Here is a 26,232-nt window from a genome sequence, read left to right as displayed (position 1 = left end):
TGTGGTTGCACAGCAGATGACAACATTGCTTATAAATATATGAGGCATTAAGACAATAAAACATAAAGTACTGCAAAGGAGAAAAATACAAAAAACGAAATAAACCTAACAAAAGATAAGTAATAAAAAAAAATAGACTGAATAAATAATAATAATAATGAAAACGGTAGTGTATGACAGTAAGCTGAGTTAAGCCACCCAGGTCCTGCGCCTGCCAAGCTCCTCTGAGATGATGTCATGTTTTCAAGTACGCAACCTGCAACATCCGGGTCCTCTCGCTCTGTTTGGCTCTTCGCCTCTGAGCGACTAGCTAGCAAGCTGTCAAGCTGTCAAGTGGAGAGGCTGGGACAAACGTTTCGGCTTCTCTATATTTGGCCATATAAAGCTCCGGCCCACAATTTCACACGAAAATATTTTAGAATATACATTAGTTCGCCAGCTGAGATAATGTAATGCATCACGGGCTTACGCAAACAGGGAGCTCCGCACTTACACAATTTATATGCACTGAGTCTTGAGTGACGATTGCTAGCTAAGTAGCTAGCTAGCTTAGCTAAACAGCAAACCCCCCCTCGTCTCGTCGGTGTAACCCTCTCTGGTGTGAACTGCGGCCAGCCAGTTCTTGTCACTGTCGCAGCTTCTGTTGCTGTTAACTGCTATTTTGGATATTAGGTAAGTCGTAACCAGTAATAATTGCATGGCGGCTACTCTTCAGCTAACTGTCAGAAAGCTGTTGGGCAACCGTTGGTTAGCCGTGTTAGCCTGTAGCGACATTAGCAAGGCCGCGGGCTCTCCTTGCCTTACGTTAGCTAGCGCTGTTTGAGAGAGGCCTGTCAAAGTTAGCTGTGAGGGACAAGGGTCAAGGCCCACGACGGGGCAAGCGTGTTTGTTTATACTGGTTAATGCTCTTGCTACAGACTTGTTAACTTTTTAGGTAGTTAACAGTGAAACCTATCTTTGTTTACCAATTTCCAAACGATATAGCACGCTACCTAAGGTCCGTTAGCACAAGACTTGTGTAATCTCAAATTGTTGAGTGCTGAAGTTAACGAGTAACCGGCCAGTCGGTCAGCTAGCTATGCAGGCATTTAACATTAGCTTAAAATAACGTTAGCGGGACATAATTAGCCAGTGTGTTGAGAATAAGAAGTTCAGATAGATGCTGTCCAGTGGTATGCTGAAAGTACTGCTAAGTTGACGATAATCTCTGTAATGTTTGACTTGATCATCAAATAAGTAAGGGGGGGTTAATTTGATCTATACTAGCAGCCAGTGAGCCTAATATTTAGCCAAATAAGTGCTCAGGTCTACTATTTTTAGACTGGAGCAGGGTGAGGGTGCTTGAACTCAGCTCCAAGATGCTAATCTTTTTGCCATAAAAGGATGACAGCTGTGCCATATGTTGTTACCCAATTTACATTTGAAATTTTTTCTATTCTGTAATAATAATCAATATCTTTATGTATCTCAGTCTTGTTGGATTAATTCCTTCTCAATGATCTGAATATAATTCATGAATTCCCACAGTTCCCATATGTTTATGATTTCAGAACATTTCATATTTCTGCTGTGTCTTCTAAATAGATATTTCTTTCAATTTGGTTTCCAGGTGTTAAGAGGGACAATGGGGGCGTTTTTGGACAAGCCAAAGATGGAAAAGTATAATGCCCATGGTGAGGGTAACAACTTGAGTTATGGTCTAAGTAGTATGCAGGGCTGGCGGGTAGAGATGGAAGATGCACACACGGCTGTGATTGGCTTGCCTCATGGTCTCGACCTCTGGTCATTCTTTGCTGTTTATGATGGTCATGCTGGCTCTCAGGTGGCCAAGTACTGCTGTGAGCACCTACTGGAGCACATCACCAGCAATCCAGACTTCCAGAGTGCTCTAGAGGAAGAACCCTCTGTGGATAGTGTGAAGAATGGAATCCGCACAGGTTTCCTGCAGATTGATGAACACATGCGAACCATCTCTGAGAAGAAGCATGGTGCGGATCGCAGTGGCTCCACCGCAGTAGGTGTGATGATTTCTCCAGGCCATGTCTACTTCATCAACTGTGGAGACTCGCGGGGGCTCCTGAGCCGAGGCGGAGCTGTGCACTTCTTCACACAGGATCACAAGCCAAGCAACCCACTTGAGAAGGAGAGGATTCAGAATGCTGGTGGCTCAGTTATGATCCAGCGAGTTAACGGGTCCCTAGCTGTGTCACGGGCTCTGGGAGACTTCGACTACAAGTGCGTGCATGGAAAAGGCCCCACAGAGCAGCTTGTGTCACCTGAGCCTGAAGTCTATGCAATAGAGAGATGTGAGGGGGAAGATGAGTTCATTGTGCTAGCTTGTGATGGCATCTGGGATGTCATGGCCAATGACGAACTGTGTGAGTTTGTCAGGTCCAGGCTAGAGGTGACAGATGATCTTGAAAGAGTCTGCAATGAAATTGTTGACACCTGCTTGTACAAGGTAAGGCATACCCACAGAATTAATAGTGGCATTAGTAATACACTTGGTTGTTTTTTTGGCATCATAGTTGTTTACATGACCTTCGCTTATGTTGTTTATCTCTCAACAGGGAAGCCGGGACAATATGAGTGTTGTGTTAATCTGCTTCCCAGGGGCCCCAAAGGTATCTCCAGAAGCTGTGAAACGGGAGATGGAGCTGGATAAATACCTGGAGGGCAGAGTAGAAGGTAGGAAGGAATAGCAAATAGTTTCTTTTTTTTTTTTTTTTTTTTTTCTTATTTTGTTATGTTCTGTGTTAATGTTTCATTGTTGTGTTTGCTGACAGGATTGAGTTTTGATATTTTGTGCCAAATTAGATACCCACTCTTAATTTGTCAGAACCAGTGTCCAGAATAGACTTTTGTTCACCTGGCATTATGGCAGAATAATTTATATACATTTCTAATAGCAATATATCTTCTTACCAATTTTTAATGCTGTTTCATGTATTACGGTTGATATAATGTGAAGCATTAGAGAGAGACCATAATCGTTACAATTTAAAGCTTTCTCACTCACACAGTTTATCATGTAATTCGTGATAAAATGATTAGCTGAATGGAAACAGTGTTAAGTTTCAAATAACTTTAGGCTTCTTAATCATCTAGGCAGTGGAGAAAAAGGAGGGAAATTGTGCAGAAGTTTAGATGTTACCTCTTTGTGTATAACTTGGGTAATCGGCAGCAACTCAGCAGCCTTTGTGATACAGGGCCTTTCTTTTGCTTTGATTTGTTCATGCTTAACAGCAAGAGACCAATGGCAGCATAACCAAGGCATTCAAATGTTAAGCTCTCAAAAAAAAAAAAAAAAAAAAAAATTACCAGCCAGTGTATAGTGTGACCCTTTGTAATTTATCAGCCAAAGACAAATTTTACCAGCATCTGTTAATTTTGGACCCCGGCTGGTATGTAAACACTGATAAGCTCCTGGATAAAATGCAACTGCCACTGTTTTTTAACTGTCAGGTTCAATTTATTTAGTTCATATGTAACTTCCCAGACATTTCCTTTATACACTGGCATAATAACATTTTTCAAACAGGACTCTAACAACAAATGTAGGAATCAACAGTGTCTGTTTAAATTCTATGCATTTCAGCCATGGTGGAGAGGATAAAATGTTCAAAAATGTGGGTCAACCTTACTAACTCCAGACATAAATGCCACTAGATGCAGTTTATGAAAAATAAATACTGCTTGCTAGAATACAATAATGACAATCTCATGAAATATGTGAGACTCCAGCAAGGTGTTAATTTTAAGCATGGCAGTATTTTGACTGCCTGAGCAAAGTTTTCTGCTGCTGAAGTGATTCCTTCAGTAGCAGCAGTCAAAGTGAAAGGTGCTTTGTCATCAAAATGGAAACGTCAAATAGTATATCTAAATAGTATATATAGATATATACACTGATATATATACAGTACATCTGTGTGCTTTTTGTCCACTTTCTGCCCGGTTGGTCTGTTTACCGGCAATGTGGTTGGCCAGTGCCACATGATGTCAGGTTGTATTGTGGCAAAAGCTGATTCTGGCTCAACCATTTTTGCTGGATGCTGCTATGTTTTTTTTGTTTGCTTGTTTGTTTTTTGCTGAACCCCCTGCAGCATGCACCACCGCAGCCAACACACACCATCCCCATTAAAATGAATGAGTTTTTTTTTTTTAAGTTTTTGTGGCAGTGCCTGATCCTGTCTGAATGAGGCTTGAGTTACAACCTCTTGTTGATTCTCCCTCCTCATTTTACATTTTCTTTTACAATTAATCAGCAATAGACCGCTTCATTATTAAAACATGGTAACAGCTAAATAGATTGTTTCTTAATGGTTTGTGTCATTGACTTAGGAGAGTGTGAATCCCATGCATTTGCATCAGTGCATCCATGTGAAATTTAAACTCACACCTCTTAAAATAAGGTTGCATATGTGACCATTTTGGTCACCATCTCGAGCCTTAATGGCCATGGCTCCCTGTCCCTATTACCAGCCATTTCCAGGACACATTAACAAACACCCTTATACCTTCTTGTTATGAGGTCAAACAGATATACATCTTATATGAAATCACAAATAACTCTAAGGGCCCTATCTTGTGCCACCCACTATCCGCTGCCACTACCCGCTACCCGCAAATTGCGGATTTAGGAACTTCCGCTATCCCTAAATGGTATCTTGCGCCACCCGCTACCCGCTATCCGTTATGCCGACTCCGTCATTTGCGCCTGGAGTGTTTCATGCGCTATCCCTAAAGTTGCTATCTTGCGCACACACTTTAGGGAAAGCGGATAGCGGGTGGTCCTGACCACCCGCTAACCGCTATTCCTAAAGTTTGGGCTGTTACGAGAGCGCGCCCAGGCAGCTTCCGACGGAGCCTCGCCACGCACACGGTCGGACTGATACCGGGACGCCGCCGGTATGGACTGAGTATATTACTCATACAGACCGTTTAGAGGAAAGACTGTTTTAATTGGACACTTACGCCAGCACGTTTTATTGTTTTATCATAAGCCAGCAGCTGTGCTATATTTTTATTTTTAATATTTTATTTGCCCAATCTACCTTGTCAATAAATTAGTTTACACATAGTTCCACCTCTTGTGTGTGTGTGGTGTGACCCGGGGATTTTACTCAATCAGTACAACCTTGTGACACATCCACTTGGACACATGTGGCTCCACCTCCTGAATTAACTCGCCTATAATATAATATATAATATATATATATAAAGCCAACTTGCTTTAGCCTCAGTTGAACCCGTGAGAAAATCTACCTCCCTCTCTCCATCGCGGGTTTAGGATTTAGGATTTAGGATAGCGCAGCCTGCCCTTAAAGGCAATGGCACCTGGCACACTGATTGGTTTAGCTGGCGTAACGCCCAAAACACGCCTGTGCATAATATAGCGGGTAGTGCAGGTGTTTTGCGGATAGCGGGAGGTGCACAAGATAGCAACTTTTACGGAGGAACGCCTCTTCCTAAATCCTAAATCCGCAAATAACGGATTTAGGGAGTCTGCCGCAAGATAGGGCCCTAAGTCTCAAAGAGCAAGAACTGATTGGCTTACAAGCTTTACTCAGGATCACTACCTTATACTCAAACTCCATTACCTCTGTGGAGTAGAGCATTCATAAGAGTATCAAGTTTAATTAGGATTATTGATAATGATTTCAGTATTAAAAAAAAAAAGAACAAAATCCAACCCTAGCCCCTATGCTACTAGCTGTACCTGCTGACACTAACCTCTGAAAATAAGGGAGATTTTCCAGTGCAGGAAACCTCCAACTCAGCATTCACACACACACACACACACACAGATCACACTTTACAGTTGCCTAATAAGCTATTCATAGCACTGTTGTGTTTGCTTATGACCTTCTGACCTTACATCTTAACATCCAACATACATGCATCAATTCAGATTTATAATATACCTTATCTGCATCTCATAAAATTAATAGTGAAATCATGAGAAGTGCAAATTCGGAGTAAAATCTGTTGTCTCAGTAAATCTAATAGCGGTCTCTCATAGATGTTGTGTAATCAGTAAAAGAAAATTTACTGCAAATAAAAGGTACTACATTTTAATTGCACAGTTCAGGCAGATTATTAAAATAACACATTCTGCCCAAGTGCTGTTTTAAAGTGATCCAAAAGAAGTTGTTTTTCCTCTAACAGAGATCATCAAGAAGCAGGGTGATGAAGGGGTCCCAGATTTGGTCCATGTAATGCGAACGTTAGCATCTGAGAGCATCCCAAATCTCCCTCCTGGAGGAGAGCTGGCAAGCAAGTGAGTGAGCTTTTTGATTAGAATCGGTGTGAACACCATTAAGCACTGAAAAGGCTTCTTTTTCATTCTTGTGAAAACTAACCTGGTGGCCTTTTCTATTTTCTTTTAGACGAAGCGTTATTGAAGCGGTGTACAACAAACTCAACCCCTACCGAAGTGATGACACAGTAAGTATCCCAGCTTGTCTTTGAAGAAATGAAACTCCCCTTAGCTGTGCTTTGTTTGAGTGTGCATGCTTTTTGATGTGTAACCAGCAAATTTCAACCTTTCGTGCTATGCATGCTTTGATTGATTTATTTGTTTATTGAAGTGTCCTGCACCTTATTTGACACCCAGCCCATATGGGCTTACTACTTAAAAGGTGGCTCAAGAAAATAGTTCTCTGGTCAAGTGTTAGGGCTGTAATGGAATAAAGTGGAATTTAGAAAATGCAATCAGATAAAAACATGACACAGTGATGAACTGTGACCTGTTCAGGGTGTGTTCCTGCCCTCTGTCCAATTTATGATGGGCCTCTGGACAAATGCAAACCTGAAAAGGATTAAGCTGGTACAGAAAATTCAGGCAATAAATGACTCATAATTTTAGCTACTGTACGGTTGACAGCAGCTGAGAATTATCAACTTGTTTCACTTAAATAGGCCTAGTAAACTTTTACTTCCTAATTTGTTGTAACCACAGTGGAATTTGATGTCCTGTGCCAAAATATACATCTCACACCACTTGAGGTGTTTTCACAAATTAGCACACCTTCAGACAGAAAGAGAATAGCATATAAGTGAAATGACTTGTGCAGAGTATGTTTGGAATAAATCCTGTATAGGCTGCCATTGCACCAGACCAGACACCACTGGTTTGTAGGAAACATTGCTTATCATGCCCATAGCCTGTGTGCACCGAAAAACCACAAGGCTATTCCAATACTTCATTGAGATACTGTGTTGTAAAATTTTTGACCAGGTCACTGGGGCAGCTAATTGTCATCATGCACATTGTTTGGTTTTTGACAATGAAAAGTGACGCTTTGTTCCAGTATTTTATCTATGCTGGGGATGTTTTTTTTTTTTTTGTTTTTTTTTTAAATAGTTCTACACATGGAGTAATCCAAAATTACAGTGCCCTCAGAAAGGTGTCTAGCCCTTGACTTTTTCCATTTTATGTGGTGTTCCAACCTGGATTCAACATGGGTTAAATTGACATTATTTCGGTCACTAGTCTACACAGAACTTTGCATAATGAAAGTGAAATTGCATTTTTTCAAATGTCTGCAAATTTGTTGAAAATGAAATACAGAAATCTCATTTAAATTTGTTCAACCCCTTGAATCAGCATATTTTCAAGGCACCTTTGCCAGGCTCTACAGCTTCCTGGATATGTACATATCAGTATGTCACATCTGGAGTGGATTTGGTGCAATTCTTACAGATTTGGTTGGTCAAGTTGGTTGGGGAGCATCTGTCAGCAGCTTTCTTTCATAATTCCTACAGTTTTCAGTTAAAGTCCAAGTTTGAGCTTTGGCTGGTCCTCTGAAAGACGTTCATATTGTTATTCCAAAGTCAGTCCATTGTTGATGTGCCTGTGTGCTTGGGGTTATTGTCCTGGTGGAACATAAACACTTTTCCCAGTTGAAGGTTTAGAGTATTCTGATGTAGGTTTTCCTTTAAGAAAAAAACTCTCGATATTTGGCTCTGTTCATTATCTCCTCTGTCGTTAAATGCATCCCAGTGCCTTTTGCTAATAGCACTCATAGAGCATGATGCTGTCACTACAGGAATGCATGGTTTTGGATTGGTTAGAAGCTTTCCACTTGACACGACAGCTGTAGAGTTTAATTGTTGTTTCGTTAGACCACAGAATGTTTTGCTTCATGCTCAGAGATTTTACGTGTCCTTTTGGGGAAAAACGACACAACAACGACACAACAGCAGTAAAGCGGAAGTTTATAAGATTATATTCCTTCAGATAACTCTGCCGTTAAACATTTTCTGTTGTCCTTCATGCAAGATCTCGTGTTGCAGACAAGAAACAATGTTGTGCTGTCGTCCTTGGGTTGTTGGTCACCTACCTGACCAAGGTCCTTTTTGCCTGGCTGCGCAGTTGCGTCAAACAGCCAGGTCCTGCCTTGCTCTGTGCTGTGTGCTCTTTGACGTCCCAATGTTGTAAAAATGTTTTTTCAGCCTTTACCAGAACTGTCTCCTCAGTTCTATGCAATTCTACAATTCCTTGGGCTTAATAGTAGAGTTTCTGCCCGTTGTTATAAATGACATACACTTTCATTTGCAGGCCCTTTATAAAGATGCATACGTTTTGTTCTAAATCATGTCCAAAGTGGGCTCCAGTCAAGTTGGCATCTCAGGGTTATTCTGCAGAATTTGGTAATTGCAAAGTTGTTGCATACCAAGCAACTCAAAACATTTAATATTTTCATTTTAATGAATGAATTTAAAATAAGTAAATAAATAAAATCTGCATTGATATTATGAGTGATTGTAGGTTGTGTGACAAGTAGATCCTTGATTAACCCATTTGAATTGAGGCTGCAAGCAAAACATTAAGGGAGTGAATTACTGTCTGAAGGCACTGTAATAGATCATATTATTTTGTCAAATACTTTGTCAGGTCAGGTATGTGTTAAAGCATACTGTGCCAGCCAAAATCTCAACAATTAAGCAAGAATGTCTAAGTCAGTTGGGGGCATAATGAATGCGTACAGCAGCCATATGATAGGGAGCAACCAGTCAACACAGCTCAATACCTGTTTCCCTGTTTGACTATGACAAATCCTGGAGAGACTATGGTAGGTAGTGTGTTTTTCCTCTCTGTGAAGTTAACACTTATGCATTGACCAAACATAAACCTACTTTACAACAACTCCAGCATTACTACCATAAAATCAAATGGACTCTTGTTTTTGAAAGCGGAAGGCCACTATGATGAAACATTCAAAATAGAACAGATGCTACTACTGCTGTTCATGGTTGGTCCATGTGAGCTATTTTTCTAAGCACCAGCAATCACAACATTGAAATTTTAAATGGGCTGATAGACGCAGTTTGAGATGGCCATTACTGGCCAGCTCCAGTTGCACTTGTATCACCTCTGGATCATTGTTCTGCTTTTTAAAACAGACCTCCACCTTCTGATCATTCAAATGCAATATTGTTAGCCGCAACAAGGGAAAATATTAATGGAGGGTCATAGTCCTGAAAATAGAGAGATATTGCTAATCCCTTTGAAAATCCGGTAGTGTGAATATGGAGGTTAATATAAAAAAACACTTACATGAAACTTACAAAAAACTTACATGAAAACTGGAAAAAGGCCTAAATCCAGGGAGGCCCACAGGTTTCAATGAAAATTCATTGAAGACCTTGTAGCCAGGAATGCCATTTTGCTGTTGCTATGTGGCATGCTATTATTATTTAGAAAAGACCAATGCCCATGTCTGGCACTCAAATAACATCCTGCCTCCCTTTAATTGAGCAACAGACACAGCTATACTTCATAAAGCTCTGTTTCAAGGGACCGTGTTCATTCACTTCTGGTTTGGTATCACTGTCTACCAATGGTACCAAATGGGCCTCTTGACATACTGTAGAAGAGATGAGCTGGATGTTCTGTCACAGATTCTGGGAACAGCACAAACTCCATTAGGTCTAGTTTAACAATCAAACTGATAATTCAGCACATACAAGTAGTTGTACTCAGTGAAAAGGTTGTCAGGCAACTGCATGACGACAACATATTGCTGATTCTGCCTTAAATTAGTATCTGATACTTTGTCTCATGCAGTTTTATTGGTTTGGTTCCTTTAGAATTTCTCATGAATCAACCCAAAAAGCAATCTCATGTCATATGACATCTTCAGCTGTATGCTTAATGTTCTTTGAAAATTGGCTAAAATTAAGCACTGGTACAAATCATGTTATCACTTGTTAGTTGTCCAAGTGGTGTCTGAATTTGTGATGGTTTTGGGATTAAGTGAAGAGATTTTTCTGCTCACTTTAAGCTTTTGTGACCACATCTAATCTCAGCAAGCTCAAGTTTAACAGTTACAATATTTTATTAACTTGCATCCAGTTTACTTAGATATTACAACTGAGAACCTTTCTGGTGAAATGAGTTGAGCTAACACTGACTCTCCACCCTTGGGAAAGAGCACAGGGATGCTTTCTCGTGCTGTTTAAAAAATAACTTAAGACATGATCACTTGTTGAAGTGCTGATTCATTCATATTTATGCACAGATCTTAATGAAGATTCAGATAACATCTAAATTGGTGAAGTTGTGAGGCTAGAAGCTGCTAGCTGCTGAGCTGACCTTGAAACAACTGACCCACTATAGCCAAATAATGTTACAACATGCAGGAATATGATTTTCAGTAATGTATCCCACAGATAGTGCTCATTTACCATGATATTTTCATGAGAGTAATGTGACAGCAATATAAGACATCACCAACATATGCTTCAGCCCTTATCCTGTCTTTATTCAATTCACTGAGCAAATCATGAGCCACGACTGAAACAAAAATCATCCTGTTCACATGAGTGTACCCAATGGATCAGTTTTGACATTTACTGTTCCACCCCTACTGGACAGTCAATGCCAAGTTCGTGCCACAAGTTGCAGGGAAAGAGCGTTAAGGTTGTATTGGTGCTGTAGGACGGTGATTTTTGATGGTGCTGTAGGATGGTGATTTTTTTTTTTTTTTCTGAATTATTCCACTAAGGACTAAAAGTTAACATTCTTCAAAGGTGACCCATTTAGTACACAAACCGTAAGGGCAAGAACATCTTTGAAATTTAAAGGACCATAGCAGTGTCTAGGACCAACTGGCTCAGTTCCTGTGTTACACTGTCTACTGATAAGCCTGAGTCCATCTCTATGATTCACTCATTTTTGTTTTCATCCACAGCTGCTTGTTAAGCATATGGCCATTTGAATTTCATAGTTTGCGATATGGACACATGTTTTTAGGGCTGCTTTACTGCACACATAGTTGGCAGGGCCAGTAATATCCTCAGCCTGACCAATCACACTGGAGGGAGTGGCTTCACTAACAGACATATCTAAATGCAGGCCAACGACTCCCATTCCTCTAGCTGCTCAGTCTGCTCAGAGGGTATTATGCCTGTATGATCAGACTGTAAGTCCTAGAAATTGTCAGTGTGCTTATGATTAATAAGCAGTTTTAAGAATTTAAAGTGTATGATTCATCAGGCCAGTTCCATGCCGCTGTTTCACCCAGACCTTACTTCTCCAGTTTTATTTTGTATGATCTGGGGACCAGTCCTTTAGAATAAAATATATAATACACTTCATGCCTTTGGATTAATGACAAGTCAATGCAATGTTTGTTTTAAATGAAGTGACACTGACTTGTAAGCAGCACAAAGAAATGTGATTTTGGATTATATCCGCAGTATCCTACATTAAACAGTAGAAATAATGCAAATTAAAAAAAAAAAAAAAAATAGTGGCTCTTATGGTCTTTTCAGAATTCAGAAACTGAATATTTCCAAATGGCAATAAATTTCCTGTTTGGCAAACTTGTATAATCAAATACCCATTGTACTCTACAGGGCCTAATGTAAAGAAATACACACAGATGATGGTAAATTTACCCTTTCTTCTGCTGACCATGTCATTCTTCAAGAGAAGCAGAAAACTGATATGCTGTTAACTGATTTTTTTTTTTTTTTTTCATACATTTAGTCTTATGTACTCAACTACATTAATAAGGGACTAGAGGTTAATAGCCAAATGAAACATGACAACTGTAAAAGTTATTGTAGTTTGCTGTTAGCTTGACAGGTCACTTGAGTCATTCCAATTACATGAAAAACCAAAAACAGTGGCAGTTTGTTACTTGAAAAATAAATCACAACACCAGCTGCCCATTATTTTGCTGTGCATGTAAACGCAATAAATTGATATTGTGCAAGTACCTTCTTTTTAGCAACTTGAAGGTCTTTATTTTTGAGAGATGGTGTCAGAACTTTACAATTAAATCTCGTTGCTATACTAAGATACTTGGCCAGACTATACAAAATAATTATTTGTGACTTTATCTGATGAACATCTGCCAGTACAAATATTAAGGATATCAAAAATGTTGAAAAGATCTCAGTATCAACTCCTGGATGACTTTAATTATCTGCCAGTTCAGATCATACCTACACGATGAAGCCTGTCCAGCTGTTGATATAGAGATCCCATGGATGTAGACCCAGAGTCTGAAGGGTTTTTCCTTCCTTTCCTCTCTTGTCAAGGACTCAGCGTCCACAGACGACATGTGGTAACACAACCTCCTACCACTAACACAGCATAGAGTTTACAAACCACCACCCTCTCAAGACCCACAGCAGCTCAGCTCAGCAGTCTGTCTCTCCGCCACTCTGAGCATTTGGTTTCTAAGAAGGGAATACATGGGAGGAGGAGGAAGAGGAGATGCATGCACACAGCCCTGGAATAGTGCAGCACCAGTCCACTCTGGAGTTCAGGATCCCCACCGTCTTGTCTCCCCTTTATGTTCATCCACCTTAATACTCCCCTCTAAAGTAATCCATAACAAGTGAGTCCACCAGGTCTTCTTTCTTTTTTCCTTTTTTTCTTCTTTTTTTAAGTAATCCGCTTAAGTAGTAAGATTTTTTTTTTGCTGTAATTAATTTGATTCACATTTCCTTGTGTGTGTTTGTATATTTCTGTTTTTGTGAAGTGCAATTGTCCTGTACAAACAGCCTGTATTTAATGCAGCTTGATTTTAAGTTAAAAAATGAAAGAAATGAAAAAGAGAACCTTTTATGCACTATCTGCCTTTTTCCTGCTCTTCTGGAGTTCTAACAAATGTCTATTCAGTGAATTATTACTGTTTGTCCTCCAGGCACTATGTCTTTCTGCTTTTGCTTTTATTTTTATTTTTTATTTTTGTTTTTTGTTTTTTTTTTTTTTTAGGTTTTTGCTCCTTAAGAAACGGGTAAATTGTATAGGTTGACAGCACAGTAAGCTCTCTATATCAAACCATTCAAATCCTAATTATTTTCTTTTTCCTGTGCTTTTTATTGTATTTTATTTTTGTATGTGGTTTTCTGTACATGCTCAAATAATAATGGCAAAGTGTTTCTCAGTCATTTTTGGAAGTGGAGTGAAAAAATTGTTTTCATTTCCTTAAGGCAGATGATGGAAATAAGGAGTTTCATTGTATAATGATAAAGCTCATCGAGACCCCTGTTAGCACATTTGTCTGTTCAAATAGCTATGTACTTGCAAGCGTGCGTGGGTGCTTGCGTGTATGTGTGTGCGCACGTGTGTTTGTGTAGAGGTAGATCTGTATGTGCAACTCTAACTTAACTTTGCTACAGTAGTTGAGATAGCAAAGCAACACAGGCTGGAGCTTAAGGGAATTGCTGTCCCAATGCCTACCCATTGTCTGCCCTTTTCAGCCATTTTTCCATATCAAGACAAAATAGGTTTTCACTACTCCTTATTCCAAGAGCTTTGGATAACAGTTTACATGCTGTAATGCTATTTGAACAACTTAAAGCTATATATCATAACTCTACTGTAATATGAGACGACACAAGTAGTTCAATTTACCCATGACACATAATGGTTTGTAGCTAGTCAGGGCTTTGACTGGTTTACACACCTTTTTTTACATCATGTTTGAATATTGTCACCTAAACATGCATTTGTTACCAGTGCCCATCATGGGTGCCATATGATTTCCGATCTCTTGTTTCAGCTTTATGACCTGCTATGCCAAGTTTTTTTTTTCCACAAAATTCAGATTTTGTATGTGGTATAAATAGACTTTTGTGAACAGTTTAAGCACTGACTGTTTAAGAGAAAATCACCCGTCGCCAGTCTGAAAATAGGAGAAACTGCCGACTATTAACATCGAAGGTGGTTCTTCTCAAATGGTCTTTATTTGGAGATTTTAACAAAGAACAAATCGGCTAACTGCAATGAGGTCTCATGGTTGTATAGCACGTTTTTTATTCCCATTGTGTTTGCTCTGCTTAAACCCTCCCCCACTGCACCAGAAGCCAGAGCACAATACAGTTTGCTGCTAGTGTATAATCTGTGGGTTGATTTGCAGTTCAATTTTCCCTTCTTTTAAAAGATGAATAGTCACCGACTAAATCTGTATTTAACACACAGATATGTTTCTTGAAGAGAAATGGTTTTTATTTCAGATTTATTTTCTGCCGTTAATTGTCTAAAATGGCATTGTTTGAAATTTATGTATGTATATATTTTTGATTTAAACTTAAAAGGAATAAATCATGTCGCTTGAGTTAGTTTTTTTTTTTTTTTTTTTTTGCTGTGGACAAAATGCCATTCTGTTTTGTCTTGGATGGTTAATCTGTCAGAGTTGAATTTTTAGGCATATTAATATTTAGGCTTCCCTCTATCACTTTGATGTCCCTCTGATGTTTACTCAGGGTTTGGACAGCTTTATTTATGTAACACATCATAATGTACTAAATTTATAAATCTTTGTTTATCCAAGTGACAATCCTAACTATTTCACTACATTTGGGTTTGTGGTGCATAGTGAGTTATTGTACCTTTAACAGAACACAGAGCTTCACTATTATTTCAGTAAGGTCCACAATTAACTGCTTTTTTATTGTGCATATGTGGCAAAATGGCCAAAGATCACTTAGATTTTGTAATTGCCAAGCCTATATTGCAGGAATTACAATATTGTATAAAGTGCAGAGGACCTACTTATCAGATCAGAAGATGTTAGTTGTTAAGCCCTAGAGTATGGCATTGGCTCGATTCTGAGTTTACCTTGAAATGAATGAGATTTCCAAGCAGACAATTATTGTAGCCTTAAACAGTGTGAAGTAAATCACACTGCTGTCCACAAAATAACAGTGTTGTCATAATAATTCTATTCAGAAAACATCAGAGTGCTTTAGAAGTAGCAGTTCACTCAAAACCATCAACAGGGCTTCTTGAAATAGGGAAACTGAATTCTTGTGACTTTGCATCAAAAAGTAATTTCATTGACTTTTCCCTCCCAACATGTAAAAAAGAACCACAACTACAAAGAAGACTGCTAAAACCCACCATACTAAAAACTGTTGTCTTGAATATTTTGTCTTTTTGTTCAACTCTACTACAGTACTTAACTAATATGGTGTAAATGATCGAAGTCTAAACTCTTCAGGCGATTCATTGTTTCACAGCCTCAGATTGGGTAGGGAATTCGTATAAATGTATTTCAAAATGGCTTTTTGATTACACACGCAGTAAGTTTAAATAGCATCTGTGTAACTGTATAATTTTGCTTGTATTTGGTAGGTGAGGTCACTTACAGACACTGTTGTCAACCAGTTTTCAGCACCTAACAACTTATTATAAACTTGATAGGTGTTGATGACTCTTAGGTGAACGTATGCATTTTTTTTTTGCCCACTTAATATTGAACATACATAAGTTTTTCAGGGACATCTCTTAATTTTAGATGCCTGTACCACTGGACTTTAGTGCATTTCCCCCAGAAATTCCTCAACTCAGTGAAGACGTGGCCCTAAAATGATGCTGGTCTATAATGCATTATGCTTTTATGCAAATTCGACACATGTCTCTAACAGGTTAATTTCGGGAGAATTCAAAATTGTCTATTGACTAATTAGCATTGTATGTTGCTGTAGTGTGATATTTACAATGGCTTGGCTGTGATTTCACACGTTTGGGTGTTTTGCTTATGTTATGCCCACCTTCCAGCGCACGTTTCTACCCCCCCTTGACAAGTATGAACAACATAAAAATGATCCCAATCATCCACTCCTTGTTTTAAATTTTCATGAAACTAAAATACCTCATAATATTTATAGGAAGTGTTTTTGTCTTGTGTTTTGTAGATCAAAATGGTTTAGAAAGCAGCCATTTTCTGGAGATTGACATTAGTGAGAGCAGTTTTCTAAAGCCTTGTTGTGTCTGGCCTCTAGAACTTATGATATTGTAACACTGATCCATTTGAATGCGGTAAGCCTATGCTTATGTACAGTATTTGACTGAAGTGTGCTAATGAGGAAAAAATGAAGTGGCCACCACAAATGACGGCTCATTTTAGTAAGTAGGAACACTATTGACCTTGTCTGATAAGACAGTTCTCCCTCAAACAATTGCCCTCCAACCCTCACTTGTGTTATTTCACCAACTGGTCCACTTCTGTGATGTTCACTTAGTTCAGAAATCTAGAATTGTATCAAAGTTCAGGGTTTTAGAAATGTGAGATGTATGAGATATTAGGTGTGACTAAATGACAATAGTCATATGCACTGATCATCTGTATAATCAGCTTTTTTTCATAAAATTGTTATTGTACAAAAAAGATTATAAAGCTATTGACAGGGTTACCTTTAGTTGCCTGGAATGCATTCTGTATATTCTTGTACAGAGGTCTACCTGGCGGAAGTTGAAGAGATTTTTAATGCTTGCGCCCTCTTGTACATATTGATGTACCTTGGTGATGGCGTTTACTGTGTGACCCTTAGCAGTGGTGGTTTATATGTCCCTTTGCAGGGAGACCTGAGCCTCACTTTGCTGACCTTTTCAGCTCATAAATAAGCTCACCGATTTGCCTTACCCAATCTCATGTTGCCCCCTAAAGTACAGTTGTTCAACAGAACACTATGAGGAGTAATGCTACTGACATTACAGTCTTATAGAGCAAAATCTCTCTCCATGTTAGGGTACTTACAGTATCAACAAAGTGACTCTCTGTCTTGGTAGTCACAAGGTACAGCTTTTCAACCATTGCTGGTTTATATACAATTTTCCATGTTACCTTGTTGGATCTTGATCTTGAAAGCTTATTTAATTTTTCACTGCAGATGATGTCATACTTTTAACAAATGCAAGTGTTTAACACGGTAACCTCGTAAGCATTCAAAATGTGCATACATACATTCATGTCTGCTATATTTATGATTAAATTCAACAATAGCTTTAGAGTGCTGTAGATAAGTATTGTCAATGTTGATTCAAATGCTTCTCAGAGGCCTCTGTGAGTGATTTTACAAAGTTCAATAACTGTATATTTTGTATTATGTTCTAGCTCCAAAGGAATGGCAGAAAAAAAAGAAAATGTTAAAAAAAGCTTTGTTCCCTGAACTAAATTGTACTATTTGTGTTGTCGATTGAACAAATTGCATTCCTCGCTTGTGAATTGATGCATTTCTCTCCTTGCTCCCTGAATTTCTTCCCCTTCTTTCCCTCCTTTCTTTCATTTTTTAGCTTTTGAAGTTTGAATAAAATTTCTAGTTTGCAGAATGTATCACTAAATAAATGGGTTGTTACCTTGTACCTGTCATTTTATCACTTTGTATCTGTTTGGCGTATTGCGTAAGAGAAACTTTCTGCAAAGTGGGGGGGAAAAAATGCATCTGTACATTCCAGCCAGAGATGCATCTGAACAGCTGAAGTTGGACTTTGTGACCACAATGATGTTGGAGTTTCAATAAAAAAAAAAAAAAACAGATTAACGCAAACCAAGGAAGATATAAAGATTAGAGAGAGGTATAGATGTAAAGATCTTTCTACATTCCTTGATACAAACCATATAGGAGCCTACAGCAATTTCCCGCCATCCTGCCATTTACTTGAGCATGCATTATGTTTCAGACTCTACCTTTTAAAGTGCACTGATTGTGAAGTGGTTGTGTGGAGACATGCACAGTGATACTTTGTTTTACATAATACAGTACAGATGTTTTGTCATCACACAACTCCAGACAGCGGTCGTTCTCCTTGTCCTGGGTCATTGAAAAAAAAAAAAGAAAAATGAATAGCGTAGTGACTGTGTTTCCTTTGTACTGTTTTTATCAGAGTAGACAGATATAATGCTATTTTTCAATTTGGTTGAAATTTGAAGCGGGAAATGTAAATCATTCCCTGCTGCACAGCTTGGTGTGTAACTTAACGCTATCAGTTTGTGTGTGATAATCAATAAGCCCCTCCACAGCCACACCTCTCCAGCCGCATGAACTCCAAAGCACAGTGTTGTTGACCTGTCTGAATATCAGAGCTGTGTTTTGTCTCGCTGCCTGTCTCTGTGTGTGTGTGTGTGTGTGTGTGTGTGTGTGTGGAGGGGGTGAACGTACATAAGGAGCTTGAGCTCAGGAGATGGATCAGGGCAGTCCATGGCCACTGGGACAAGGAACCATGGGAGGGATTACTTTAAATGTCAACATAATGTCAGGAGCCGTGTTAGAAGGTCAAACGTTCAAACGGTGCTCAGTGGCAAGCAGTTAATAGATCAGGTGCAATTTGGATTGTTGTGGTTCCTGTGATGAATTGACTAGCGTATTTTTTTATTTTTTTATTTTTTTATTTTTTTTGCAGCAGCAGCTTTTGGTTTAATATTAAAAGGTACAAAATGCAGCTTCCATAGCTTAAGTTTTATTTGCAATAAGTAGATATAAGTCATATAATTCTCTTTTAAGTATGACAATGATGATGACCTCAGTTTCAAAATTCAGTTTTCATTACTTCTGCTTTTGTATATCTGTATCTTTTATGGAGTTGTTTATTGCCAGTCCATGAACCCATGCCTTTAGATAAAGGGTAAAATGTATTCATTCAGCCCTTGTCGTAGATTTATTCCCATACTCAACTGAATGACGGATTAGTAGAATAATCATCTCCTATCCATGGTTTAAGGACCATCAGGCAATCAGCCAGCCAGTGGAGGGCAGTGTTAATAGCTGTGCATGTATAGAAATACCAGCAGAGGACTTTCACAATCTCTAACATGCTGTGTCCAAACATTTCTCTGAAACTCGACTGCTGCAGAGAGTCAGACTGCCTTTTTGATTTAGGTGTGATTTGTGGCAGGTTTTAGCTGCACAGATCCTCAGGATGTTTGCTCTTGATTTCTTGGTCATATGAGCAGACAAACTGTAGCAGTAAATTCATCCTGTGACAAACGTGTCAGGCAAATAAACACATTAGCCATTATGGTCACTGTTGCTGTGTTTTGTTGCACCAGTAGTGGCTTTGTGTTTAATTTTGCCACATCTGTTGCTTTGGAAACCTGTTTATACACCTGGCTTTGCAATGCAGCCTTGCCACTTACTCCTCTTAAACATTCTGGAAAAATTGACACTTGTTACTTGTAAATTGTCAAACTACAGCTCTAGTTAATACGACCTTTTTTTATGCATGTGCGGCTCTCGTTTATCCATTTGCATGTGAAAGCTTTATAAAATGTAACTCATTAGATCCTAGGCCACCTGTGCCCCCTAATGAATCACTGCTGCCCTTATATTCCTCCACATCAAAAAGCAGCGGCCATCATCAAATAGAGCAGGCTCGTCATCTGCCTGCCATTGTTTAGCGCATGTCATGCTCTGTTTCTCATGGCGGAAACCCATTTGAGCTTGACTAATGCAGCCATGCAGACGCAGCAGTAAGAGGTGGGGGCGGCAGGGCACACCGCATACTCTGTGGATGGTTTCTCCACTGAGGTCACTGAGCTCCACATTTGCTAATTTGCTTTGGAGTACACCAGGAGCCACATTTTTCAGGGTTGCCCAACAAAGGAGGAGAATTTTGAATTAGTATGAGTTAAGCACAGGAAATAAGCAAGTGGTGCAGCATGTGGCACGAGGTTTAAAGGATGCATTTGACCGGGGACGAACCCAACCACGTGTAAACTCAATGAAACACAGAATGTTTTTCTTATTAAAAATGTGTAGGCCTGGACGCTGCCTCTCTTTGCCTTTATTCTCTTGCACGGTTGCTGTCCCTCATATAGCTTCTGCCTCGTCCTCGCTTTCTCTCCATTTCCTCCATCTGAGTGTACTTGTTGCCCGAGGTCAGTTTGTCACAGAGAACACAAGCTTTTCTCACTTGGTTGCAGCGATTCAATGATTGGAGTGTACAAACAAGCATATCAAGCAGGGATGACATCTCGCCCACCGCCCCCTCCTCTCCTCCTTCCTCTGTGTGCCCTTCTCTCTCCTGCAGACACCAGACACTACATCAAATATGTCCTTTCTCCCTCACTTGGTCCTCAACTCTCTGTTTTAGTCTCTCACTCACACTCTGTGGGAGCGAGCGTCCCCCCTGCATGAGGTGAGTTACACAAGCCACTGCCCTGGGAATCCCAGGCCAGCTCATTATCCTGCACCCCTGAGACACAGCTCACTGTAAATTAGGACACCAAACGAGGCAGCCTCGTTAAAGACCTACAGATACACTCATTAGCATCAGCACCTTTCCTTGTTAGGGCCTGTATCAGTGTTCGCTCCCACCACCACATTGTGATCCTGTCATTCCTCCGCGCTGACTGGAAGATTTAGGATTAATGTCAGCTCTAGCCAGCGGGTCGGCACAGTTGTGGTTCAGATCCGGGAGTGATTGATCAGTGGTGGCGGAAAGCTGCGTTATTTGTTGACAGCTCCCCACTATCCCTACCACTCCTCCCCATATTTCACTGTGCGGAGGAAATAAACCCTCTGTGAGGATAACTTTCGTCTGGCAAGTGACTGACTAGTTTTGTGTCACAGCTACGCCGACCAGGGTTTGCATGATGTCCTACCAGCACTCCGGTGGTGTTCATTTCTTGCCATGTCAATTCATGTCAAGTCTGATGAAAATGAGATTAAATTGTTTCTTTTTTATCCTCTGAAAGACATTTAATTTATCACCTCATCTCTTTCTGTAAGGTTTTCTGGGGTGTTATCTTTGGACTGCCTAAGGCATATTTGTTCATCACTGTCTTCTGTCAATCCATAGAAACAATTTTCTTCATTCCTCCCCCCTCTCTAAGACCAAGTATTGTCTCTTACTGTGAAGATGTATCGATGTGACTGGTGATAAATTGTTTTTCTTTTGTACCTGCGCAGTCTGTTCTCATCAAGCATGGTCTCTTGTCTCTCAGCTTGGGCTCTCAGTGGGCTGTGGTGAGATGGAAATGTTCATGACCCTCTGCACTTGTGTGTCTCATTGTTAATCACGCTACCTCTAGGTATTAATGGCTTTCTGTCTACATAATGTTGCAAGATGTTTGTCCCTTTTATGTTGTTGTTGACTGCAGTGTCTTTTTCATCCCCTCTGCATGCCGTCTGAAGTCTGTTGTTGGCATGCAGCCGTTGAGTGATTGAGCCATCGTCCTGCATGCTGTCATTGTGGTTCATCTGCATCTCTGGACTTCACCTACACCCTGCTCTTCTCCTCCCCAGGACCCAGACATCCTCTTCTTCCGTGGTTTCAGCTAAAACAAGAACTAATCAAACGATGTCAGCCAGCCATTTGTCTTTGCATTTCGTCAGTCACAGTAAAAAGTATCCACTCACTCATTTTATTGTATGTTGTCACCATCAGAGTTGCCCCTCTAATCAGTCTACATCTGATTTCTGTACTCTTTACCCATTTTGAAATTGTTTTAACATGTTCACCCTCCTGTCTTGGCCATAACGTAACATCATTCCAAACAATGGCTTAAATATTAACTTTATTTATTAGGTGCTTCGTGCAGGGATGGGAACTTGTAGCTTATAAGCTTACATTTTTATGACCATACTAGTACCAATTTCTCACATGGAGGAGTGCTGGCAGCCAAATAGACTCTCAAATCACCACAGTATCAGGCTCTACAATTTTCAGTGGAGAGGCAGTGAATTATAAAATGAGGGAACAAGACGGTCTAAAAGGTGCCCTTAGACAAGATGTTGGCTAGTAATGACAACTAGAAAAACAAAACAAAACAATGTGGGCACCTTTTCTATAATCGAAGCACAGAGGCCTAAATCTGGTGTCGTCCTCGTATAAGCCACTTACTAGCATAGTATGAGGTCATTATTATGCTTTAATGTTATGAATTCCCCATGTCAGTGCTGTTGCTTTCATCTTACACTCGACACAAAGATTGTGGTTTTATACAGATGTGATAGTAAAAACTGAGTAGAGACAGTAGAGGTCAAAGACGCTGATAGAGGTTAAATTCAGCTGAACAGTAAGAACATGTGAAATCCACTAAACCTAAAAGGAATCTGTAGACAGCATCATCATGGCTGGCTGAAATTAGTGTTATGACACCTGCAGAGAATATCTGCAACCTTTTAGCCCTGTAGACACACACTACATTTGTTGTGCTGCATAATCCGACCAGCTCAATATCGACTCAGTAGCTCTGTGCCTATATCTTAACTTATATATGGGAAAAATAAGGTATTTTTGTCCAAACTGTAACTTCGATGTAGCAGATAAGTGAACCAACATTATTGATCTTAAGCAAACCTCAAACAATCCACAAAGATACACCTCAGTTCTATATTTTTATCTATATTTCCACTATGTATGGGCGTAACTAATTAAAAGAGCACAATTAGAAAATATTTTCCTCTACATAATCATCATTTCTATGCTAGCAATACAGTTATGGTGACAGACCACACTAAGAAAGGAAACATGTTACATTTCACAAAATCATGACTCCCAAAACTTATTCACTTTCTCAGAGGAATATTAAAGGTTTACATGCCCATCACTTCTCCTGGCCTCTGCCTGTCATATGAATAGTTTTTTTTACAATCCTGAAAACCAAGATACCGATATGTATTATCATTAGACAATTGGGAGCATCTCTACTGGCAATAAATAGGAGACTGATTGTTTGAGCCCTTATGACTAAGCAACTTTATTTCATATTGAATAATGAAATGAAATAGTTCTTGCGTGTAATCCTGTTAATGCCCTATGTTCTGTTTATCCTCAAATCCAAGTGTTGTTGACAAGTATGTTTTTCCATGATACCTGATGACCACCAGGAAACCAGGCAAAGCAGCTGGTATCAAGACCTTCCTCCATGTATGCTGTCATCTTAGTTTTCTTGTGTTGTTTTCACAGGCTACACGCTTGAAAAATCTTCTCGCAAATACAACAAAACAGGCAGTAGAAGAAGTACAAGAAAACAACTGTGGTGCTAATCTGTCTGATACTGTGGTGTGCCTCCCTAAACACAGTCTTAACTGTGCTTGCGGCTAGTCTTGTGATCCAAATCATCAAGTTCCCTCCCTGATCGGGCATCCAGGTTCCAGCGTATGCATTACTTGAAGTCAGGTTATGGCCGGTGTAACGATGTTTCTAATCACATTACATTCAAATGGATATCAAGCAAGGCCTTGAGCGCAGACTTTGAAAGCTTTCCATCCATCCTGCCAGTACGTTTGATTCGAGAGGAATCAAGTGGCTTGTATTCCTCACTTTTTCCTGCCGTTGCCGTGGTACCTCATGAGTCTCTTTGTCGCGCTTTTGTCATTTCCTGACCTCGCCACAAGACTTAAATGAATAGTCTGTGGTAAACAATGGTGCTGATCTAAGTTGCTAAGGCTGATCCTCCAAAGTGAACAGGTTGTCGGTATATATGCTCTTACTGTTCAACCACAGAGTAGTTAACTAAATCAGCCTATGAATTAGCACTTACATGTCCAAAAGTTAACACTGAATATGTACTGTACATTTCTTGCCCATTTGTGTGTCTTGATTGTGGTTTGAAGGTTTGAAGGTTGTAACTGTGACTCCTTGGAAATTGATAGGGAACTCTCCAGTATCTGAGTGATGTAACATTATTCTCTGAGCGGTATGTATTCAATACTTTGCCTAAAGGTCCATGAATAAAGCCTTGAAAACAGCTGACACTCCATCATACGTTGTATGGTATTGTGTGAAGCCCATGGGAAGTATCTGAAACCCACTGGAAGTACTACGTGCTGTGTATTTTCTGTCACCAGTGAGTCGAGGAAAGGTTACATCTCATCTTTTAAGTGACACATAAGAGGTTAAGTGCTTTCTCTTCCACTCTTTATCCTTTACATCTTTCTTCACAGCACGTACCAATACACTCATATAGAAAATTACAATTTGCTTACAGTAAATTAAGCGCACTGCATGAATGGATAGGTGAGCAACTGAGTGGCCTGCCTTCAGCAGGATTTCATTTTCTAAATGTGTGCCACACAAGAAAAATATTCTGACAGAATTTCTGTCTGCTTATCACTCAGGTAATTGATATGCCAGTTTGTTACAGCTTGTTTCATTTGTTACGTTTACTTACTTTGTTATGTTTATGTTTACTATGTTTACTTACTTCCTATACTACACAATACTCCAAGACATGATTCTTTTAAAAGACTTGAGTAGAATATCACTGTCTCCAAAATGTCAACTTCACAGTTGAGAAAAACAGCCTTGTTTTTTTAGCTTGACCTCAATGCATTTTCCAATTTAACCGACTGGTTTTAAAAAGGTTCATAAATCCAAGGGTTGTGTCACTTTCTCAACCCAGAGAAGAGCGGGTATTTCCATCAAACAAAGCTGAAACATGAGGAACACCTAAATTAGAGGTACAGGATTTTCACCGTACAAGCCAGGCTGTGAATAATGTGTATGTGTTAATCATAAGTAGCCTCATAAGGTCAGGAATGACCACTGGCTAATACAAGATGCTGGGTAGAAATAAAAACAAGGCACAGATGTTAAAATCTACAAATAGAAGCCTTGTAGTCCTCATTGGTGAAATTTGCGACATTGAACTGGACATCTGATACTCTGCTCAAGCAAATGATCACTTATTTCAGAAAGCTGTCTGTTCTGTGGTGCTTCAAAATGTTTTCATTACAATGTGAATCCTCACTTTGCAGGTATATCTTTTTTTTTTTTTTTTTTTTTTTTTTTTTTCAAAAGTTGATAATAATTTCAGATGTTCACCCTGTTTGCATTTGGTCTTAATTCTTTCAGGGATTAAAAAAGACTCAGTATTTTTGTTTCATTTCAGTGTTACTCAGATTTCAACCACTGCCTTTCTTAAAAGCTGATATTGCATTTACATTGCATTTTCAGTGTTTCATCTTACTGTAACAGTGGGTAAATATATAAGGGACATTTACAGGGATGGAATTAGACCAAATTTGAAAGTAAATCATTTTCCATAACCTTGTTACAGATTGTAGATGGAGTCTGACTAAAATATGAAATTTGTGTCCCTGATGCAGTGAAACGGGGGGTCGAACTCACGATTTTTTCCAACGTGTTATTGCATACCATGTTCTTGATTTTTTCCATCAACTGGGAATTTAAGTACATCACACACACAATCATCTTCCAGCATCGCAAAAAAGTCAAGGGAAAGGATGGCTGTTTTGAATCAGCACCAGTGAATCAATATATTTAAAATCTGTGGTATTTTAATGTTATATCACCAGATCTTATTGGGATCTTATTGGACATAGTGATCAGAAAGACAGTCCTGTATCTGAACTGTCACATGTTCAGTCCTGCAGGATTATTAGCCATGCATCCTGTTTACATCAGCTAAATGTTTGAGAGTAAAATGAATGATAAAATGAATCTTTTCACCATCCACCAAGGGGTTAATCAGATTAGAGATAATAATCAGAATAATCTTAATCATGAATCAAGTGTTTGGATGCCTGTTTTAGATATTAGGTGCATATGTAAAAGCAGTTTATGTCTCTGGAATTAAAACTTATGTGTGTGAGAGTGTCGTTGCTTTGTTATGAAACTGTTCAGGGAAGAAGGCACATGAAGATGGAGACAGTAGACAGCTCTCACATTATTATTTCTGAGCTTTATCATGAATCTGAGTCTGTGATATGAAATAAAATAAAGATAGAGAATTTATCCATGAGGGAGTAATGCTGTTCTGAAGTCTGGTGGGAGGGGGGGCACGGACTGCAAGAGTAGCTGTGTTGCATTTCCTTGTAACCAGTCTGGGCTGGCATTAAAAACCCAGAAGAAAAAAAATACGGTGCATTGCACAAAAATCCCATTTTCCTCCTGCTCCAGCTATTTTTTTATGGCATCTTATGACTGTCCTGGCCAAACTGGGAATTGCATACTGTTTGCCAATGATAGATTACTCTTATTTCGGCACAAGCTTCTCTGCTGCTGTTTTGTGAAAA

At 39.4% G+C, this 26,232-nt stretch overlaps 1 protein-coding gene across 2 annotated transcripts; it reads left to right on the top strand.

Moving 5' to 3' along the window:
- The first annotated feature begins 298 nt into the window (after positions 1-298).
- ppm1aa (protein phosphatase, Mg2+/Mn2+ dependent, 1Aa) lies at positions 299-23,942 on the top strand. 2 transcript variants are annotated; one of them, XM_030044603.1, is made up of 6 exons: positions 299-672; positions 1,610-2,461; positions 2,571-2,688; positions 6,169-6,280; positions 6,390-6,447; positions 21,382-23,942. In XM_030044603.1, exons 2-6 carry the CDS (start codon positions 1,625-1,627, stop codon positions 21,412-21,414), a joined length of 1,158 nt encoding a protein of 385 aa, XP_029900463.1. In that variant the 5' UTR covers positions 299-672; positions 1,610-1,624; the 3' UTR covers positions 21,415-23,942. The 2 variants fall into 2 exon arrangements, with proteins under 2 accessions (XP_029900463.1, XP_029900465.1); XM_030044605.1 differs by lacking the exon at positions 21,382-23,942 and adding an exon at positions 12,556-17,611.
- Positions 23,943-26,232: the final 2,290 nt, after the last annotated feature.

The sequence above is a fragment of the Myripristis murdjan genome, chromosome 22, assembly GCF_902150065.1.
Source record: "Myripristis murdjan chromosome 22, fMyrMur1.1, whole genome shotgun sequence".
Lineage (NCBI taxonomy): Eukaryota > Metazoa > Chordata > Actinopteri > Holocentriformes > Holocentridae > Myripristis > Myripristis murdjan.
Note: the sequence above shows the minus strand (reverse complement) of the source record. Positions and strands in the feature narration are given on the sequence as shown.

Coding starts and splice junctions, on each gene's coding strand:
- ppm1aa (XM_030044603.1), top strand. CDS start 1,625: ATGGGGGCGTTTTTGGACAAGCCAAAGATGGAAAAGTATAATGCCCAT. Junction 2,462..2,570: donor TTGACACCTGCTTGTACAAG/GTAAGGCATACC, acceptor ATCTCTCAACAG/GGAAGCCGGGACAATATGAG. Junction 2,689..6,168: donor CCTGGAGGGCAGAGTAGAAG/GTAGGAAGGAAT, acceptor TTCCTCTAACAG/AGATCATCAAGAAGCAGGGT.